The sequence below is a fragment of the Olea europaea genome, chromosome 18 (assembly GCF_002742605.1).
Source record: "Olea europaea var. sylvestris chromosome 18, O_europaea_v1, whole genome shotgun sequence".
Lineage (NCBI taxonomy): Eukaryota > Viridiplantae > Streptophyta > Magnoliopsida > Lamiales > Oleaceae > Olea > Olea europaea.
In genome coordinates, this window is record NC_036254.1 from 20,935,096 (window position 1) to 20,941,439 (window position 6,344).

Sequence of the window (6,344 nt, forward strand, 5' to 3'; positions counted from 1 at the left end):
TGGTCAAATCTATTTGTCAAAAATCTTGTTAGGTGGAACGCTTCCCAACAATCACATGTTTCACTTAAAAATATTCAAAAATAAGTGCGAAATTTTTGTAAATATAAGTAATATTTACGAATAACTTTTATTTCCCTACAGTTCTAATCATTATAAATGTTCTATCTCTTATAGCACTAATTCTTTCCTATAAATATAAAACGTTGGTTCTTAATATAACACACAAATTTCATTGGTTTCTCTCTTTTGTTCTCTCTAATTTATAATATGTTATCAACAGATAGCTTTCTCAAAGTTAATCTATTCTTCCAGTTTTAAGATTATCACTAGCAATTCAACCCTTTTCTCCAAGCCCATGGCGGCCAATGCTCCTTCGATAGCAGCTCATCAATCCGACGTCGCCACCATGAAGAAAGAGCTTTGAAAGCCGTATTTGTCAAGATTGAATTTCTAAAGCCCAATACAAATGGATACACACACTTGAAGTCAAAGTAGTGATTACTGATTAGAGTTTTGTCCAAAGATTGTTTCTTAATGTTTTTGTGCAAGTCTGTTTTATCCCATAACAGTAAATATTTATCCTTTGAACATATGTTATTGCAACGTTTTCATGTTTTATGTGATTGCTTTTTTGGTAACTCTCTCAGTTCTTTCTTTCTGATTATAATTGGCTAGTTTACCCTTTGATGCTTGTTATATATATACATATTACTTTTGAAGTAGCAATAATAAAATATAACCTGCTTTCGAAGTAGTACATGTTTTGAAGAATGTATTACTTTGAATTCATATTTATCCCCGACGGAAAATATATATTTGAATATCATGAGAACATTGATTAATTTGACTATTTTAATGATATATAATTATATAATAGTTAAACATATTCGTTGAAACTAAATAGTTGAATTATTTCTTATATTGAACCAGAAGTTCAATTTTATTTTTGATGACCAATTGGATCAATAATGATGCGAAATTTAAAAATTCAAATGGACATTAAATAAAGAATCATTAGATTTTTCAATTAAATGAATTATGTTATTTGTTCTCTTTATTGAAAACTGATTATTAAACTTCACTAACTAAAATAGGAATTAAATTTCCTATGTTTTTGAAAATTAACAAGGATGATAAATAGATCCCATCATCCCCTATGTTGACAACCTAAATATTATTTGTCTAATAAATTTAATATATATATTAGATTATTACATTGTGTTTGCAATCTTAAATTTACAAAATTACTGCTCACATTTTAAATTATGAGCTTAATTTTCAGAGTATGCAATCTTGATAATGCTAGTAATTCTAAATCTCAACCTTTTAATAATTGTTAGTTGGGATGTCGATACTAATTTAACACTATTGCTTGTTAAATGTCTCTAATAAAGTTAATTGAGAACAAATTCTTTCAATTTCTATTTATTATACATTATGCTAATATTATAGTTTTCCGTATTATAATTGATTTATAGTCAAAGCCTAATTCTTTCATCTACTTATTTTGACAGTGCAATACGTGTAAAATTGATCCACCACAATGCAGTGATATAGAAAGTAAAAAATGTGAGAATAAATTAGTAGTTTGAACCTTTATACAATATCTCAAATCCCAACGGATGATACTTTATAAAGCAGTTTGCTGATTGTCAATTTGACTAGACAATTCTTTCAGTATTAAGGGAGGAATTAAAAAATTGGAAGTAATGTACAAATGTATCATTATATATATCATCGCAAAAGGTAATTTGAACCAAAAGTTCGAAATACAATTTATTTAAATGCATGTACTGATAAAAAAGATATCAATAATATTTCACACACCAATTTTAAATACTCTAACATCAATTGATGTCCCAGGAGCAATTCAATAGTATTATATTTGATATATCTATGAAGCAGGATGGTATCAATTATAATACAAAAATTTCCAAACAAAAATGGAACAATTAGCAAAAATGATCCCATTAAGGTGGCATATATTTTTTATCAGGTACGTAGTATTCAAAATTGAGATATCTTAATAAGTTATATTATTATTGGAAAAAAAAAGAATCGAAAAAAAAGTTACCGACAACACTTTTTCACATTATGCACTGCATCATATTATGAACATCAATGAATTAAAATAATTTTGTCGAAACATTTCAATTGAAGTAATGATTGATCAAATAAAATGACGCGATTATACTAAAATTAAACTTACTAGAGAAATTTAAAATTTCTGGATCAACAATCAAAACACCTAAAGGTGTATAGTTATGCGAAATGAAAATGAAAAATGTAAAGTCGTAATATGAAATGTAGGACTCTTTATCTAATAAATTTTGCGAAGACTTGTATAAGTAAATAAATTATCTTATGGTGAATGTAATCACAAGTCTTTATTTCATTAGTGTGATAGGATGCATGAAATTTGATATACGTGTAATAAATGTGATTATAGACAATTTATCTTATATGGTTTTGATTCTATCTTGGACGGATTAAATATACATCAAGCATAATTCAAGTGATATTATTATGAGAAGAAATAAATACGCGTTGTACTCTTTTCATTTGACTGAGGTGTTGTCCCATTGAGTTTTCATCGCAAGACTTTTAATGACACAACATTTATAGCGTATTCAAAAGAATATATGCACTATTTTTATTTCATTAAGAATTTTCGTAATAAGATTTTAATGAGACATATTCTTTGTGTGATAAATGTTCATAACATAAAAGACATTTACCCTTAAAATAATATTATGGTATATATGAGACTCTTGAAAAGATCAACAAGAATTATTTTCTAAATTATTACGTTACTACAATTATTAAATGTTGATAAAATATTTATAATGAAAATTGTACAAGACAACATGAGACATGTACACTTTAATAAAATTATAATATTGAAGACATTGGCTTACAAGACAATGATGAATTAATACAAGAATTGAAATCAAAGGGTAACTGTATTCTTTTCCTTCGATCAAATTTTATTTATTGAATTTTCTTGACAAGGTCTTAACGAGACAACATTTTATTACTCTAAATGATTTGTACTCTTTTTCATTTATTGATATTTTAATCCCATTGATTTTTGTCGAACAAGGTTTCAATGAAATAGTTACTATGTAAATAATAATTCAAGGAAGAGTGTTGTAAGTATAATAGTATTTATGAATGACTTTTATACTTCTACAACCTTAGTCATTATGACTATTGTATCCCTTGTAACTCTAATTCTTTTTTATAAATATGGGTTTTGGCTCTTGATAAAACACACATTTTTATTGGTTTCTATCTTTGTTCTCTAGTTTATGATAGAAATGTTATAATATTTTAATATTAAAATGGCATATACCCGTGACAACCACATTGATTGATGTCATTGCGTGTCAAGAGGCGAGTTAGCCCACGACAATGACAATTTGGTAAAGCTCGTGCCATTGGTCAGGCTTTAGAGCATGCGTTGAGACACTCTGAGTTAATTCTAATACAACCAGCTAAAGGGCTAACGAGTACAAAAACAGCTTAGAACGAACTTTCCGTGGATGAGTCTTAGCTGCCCATTTTTATATCGAGTGAACCCTTTTTACTATTATACATTATTCCATACCTAAATAAATTAAGACGACAAAAAATGAAATGAATTCTCTTACAGCCAAATACACCAGATGGCAAAAGCATATAGCATTACAAGCAACATCAACCCAATTTTCTTACAAAATATGAATATTAAAGCAGTATTATTCACTAAATTTCACACAAACAAACATATATAACTATTATGGCAAGCAAACCTATTCACCATGCTAATTTACATTGCAGGGGTTATACTTCTAGATCTCCCCTACAACTCAAGGGTGAGGTGGCTTCTCCAAATCCTCGAGAGGGCGGAAAAAGGCCTTCTGCTCCAACACTGAATTTCCACTAGCTCTCGTCGATGAGGTGTAGAAATCAACCGGTTTGTGATCAGTTGTAGGGCCGAAAACCCCGGTCTGAGGGTGAGGAGCCCAGTATTTGTCAGATTGAGGTAGGATTAAATAGTCGGGCACCACGGTCGAGTGCACATGCTCCTCTATGTTCTTGTCGTACACGGACGCATGCACGCCCCTCCTGCATAACGTTAGATAGATAAATTCAGACAACTTAGGATAAAGTAATAAGAGTACTAAACATGATAGGATTAAGGCACCAACTCGACCCTTTTATATCATAAATATGGAATCTAAATAGAAAGCTTTATGTCGGTTATTTCTTATTAATTAAATATGAAAACCTAAACAAGAGGTTTTAATACTTCAACCAAATTCATGATTTTGTGTTTAGCAGATGACTTGAGATCATCAGTTGACATGCAAAATCTCAGAAATGTTAAAAATAAAGCAGTAAAATTAAAAAAAAAAAAAAATGCAAACATTTTAACAAAATAATCACAAAATATTAATTAACATGCAAATATTTTGTTCGAACTAAGATTGATCAAGCCGAAAGGACTAGTCGGTGTACAACATATCAATCACATGTACTGAGGGACGAACGAGGTTAAGGACTTATGCTTTTGCTTATGCTTTTTAGCAGAGCTTACTCCATACTAACAGATGGATGAGGCTAAGCTAGTTTGATGAAACTTTTGTTTTTGGGAATTTTTTGAGGAAGTGAACTTAATTGATGTTCGAAAAATAATTTTTAAATAGTTTCGTCTTCAACTTCCTCTAAAACTCTTTTAACCATAACAACTAACGAGCCCCCTTACAAATTTAATCAAAGTTTCAAAATAACTTTTGAATCTCGTAAACTCCTTTTGAGTTCTCAAAGTTATGCCAAATGAACCTGAAAGATGATTACGAGCTAAGAACAAAAATTCAAAAACACAATAAAAATCCTCACAAATTATACCTGAGAGTCAGTGAAGGAAGAAATCGCTTTGCCAATCCCAACCTCTGTAAATTGGCTGCCATAAAAAAGAGAGGACCTTTTTTTTTTTTTTTTTTTTTTTTTTTTTTTTTTTTTTTTTTTTTTTTTTTTTTTTTTTTAAAGAGAGGACCTTTTTTTTTTTTCTTTTTGGTGCTGAGATTTTAGGAAGTGGGAATTATCTGGATTCAAAGGACACCTCCTTTTATAGAGAGGATGATGTTTGACACTTTGACTATGTGTTTTTATTTTTATTTTTATTTTTTGTGTTTTGGCTCTCAGGTGTCCGCACCTAACCCCGTATCCGTCAAATGTTTGGACCGATATTTGACGACAACCGTCCAAATTGACGGAGATAATCCTAGGTTAAGTATATCATTGGATTTTATGATGAAATTTGGTCCTTGATCTTTGGATAAGTGAATATTTATGACACTTAGATGGTTTGCTGCTGTAGATATTTGCAAATAGTTTGTAACTCACAGTGTTGACCTAAACATTTGTATGATCAAGTAGCCAATTGATCATTTTCAATTTTTCGTCCACTTATCATTTGCACACTGAACACATTATTAGAATGCAAAAATCACTATCTCATAAAAAATCCAATAATCACTTTACTATGACAATCAAGTCATTATTGAAACAAGAAAAATGATTATTGAGAGATGAGTGACGAGATTTTATTGAGGGCTTAGATGAATATCCTTAAGTGTAAATGGACTCATTTACATATAGATGGAGGGAAATGGGCCAAATGAGCCATTCAACCAGTCTAAAGTACAAGAACATATTGTTTAATATGATTATACACAATGCAATTGATATCATCTACGATCAAATCGCTCACGTGGGATCCCCTCGTCCACTGCATGGCACGTTTTATATGTATCAAATTGCGTGTTAATATGTAAAATGAATAAACTAATGTACAACTCATTAAAAGAAATTGATGGTTTCTTTCGTATTCTTTCTCCCATTTGGGGCTCAAGACATTGTTATGTTATACCCGTTTTCAATTTAATTATCCACAGTCTTCCAGTGAGTATTAAATAACTTACTAGTTCATCCCCTATTCCCTTATCCTATTGTTATAGGCATTGTTGCTCCAATATGTACCTTTATTTTCTAACAATTTAAGGCTTAAATCATGACCTTTACCCCAGGAGCAATAATATTAGAAATAAATGAAACCACAAAAAATAAATAATAAAAATCACGACATTAAATTGATCAAGTTCCTCATATTGAATTTCACTATAACAAAATAAGAAGGATTACAAGATATATATACATTTTACTGACAAAAAAATCGATTATCTTAAATTCATAAATGTAGTAAAATATTATAGTGATCTTTAGTATAAATTATTCAAATATTATCTTCTAAATAAAAAATCCCAATTACCACCTACTTACGATGACTCTTTGTGGTA

At 29.6% G+C, this 6,344-nt stretch overlaps 1 protein-coding gene across 1 annotated transcript; it reads right to left on the reverse strand.

Moving 5' to 3' along the window:
• Nucleotides 1–3,630: 3,630 nt before the first annotated feature.
• Nucleotides 3,631–5,072, reverse strand: LOC111367759 (late embryogenesis abundant protein At5g17165-like). Its single transcript, XM_022988802.1, has 3 exons — nucleotides 5,055–5,072; nucleotides 4,894–4,983; nucleotides 3,631–4,110 (listed from the first exon to the last, which is right to left on the reverse strand). Exons 2-3 carry the CDS (start codon nucleotides 4,953–4,955, stop codon nucleotides 3,852–3,854), a joined length of 321 nt encoding a protein of 106 aa, XP_022844570.1. The 5' UTR covers nucleotides 4,956–4,983; nucleotides 5,055–5,072; the 3' UTR covers nucleotides 3,631–3,851.
• Between the last annotated feature and the right edge of the window lie 1,272 nt (nucleotides 5,073–6,344).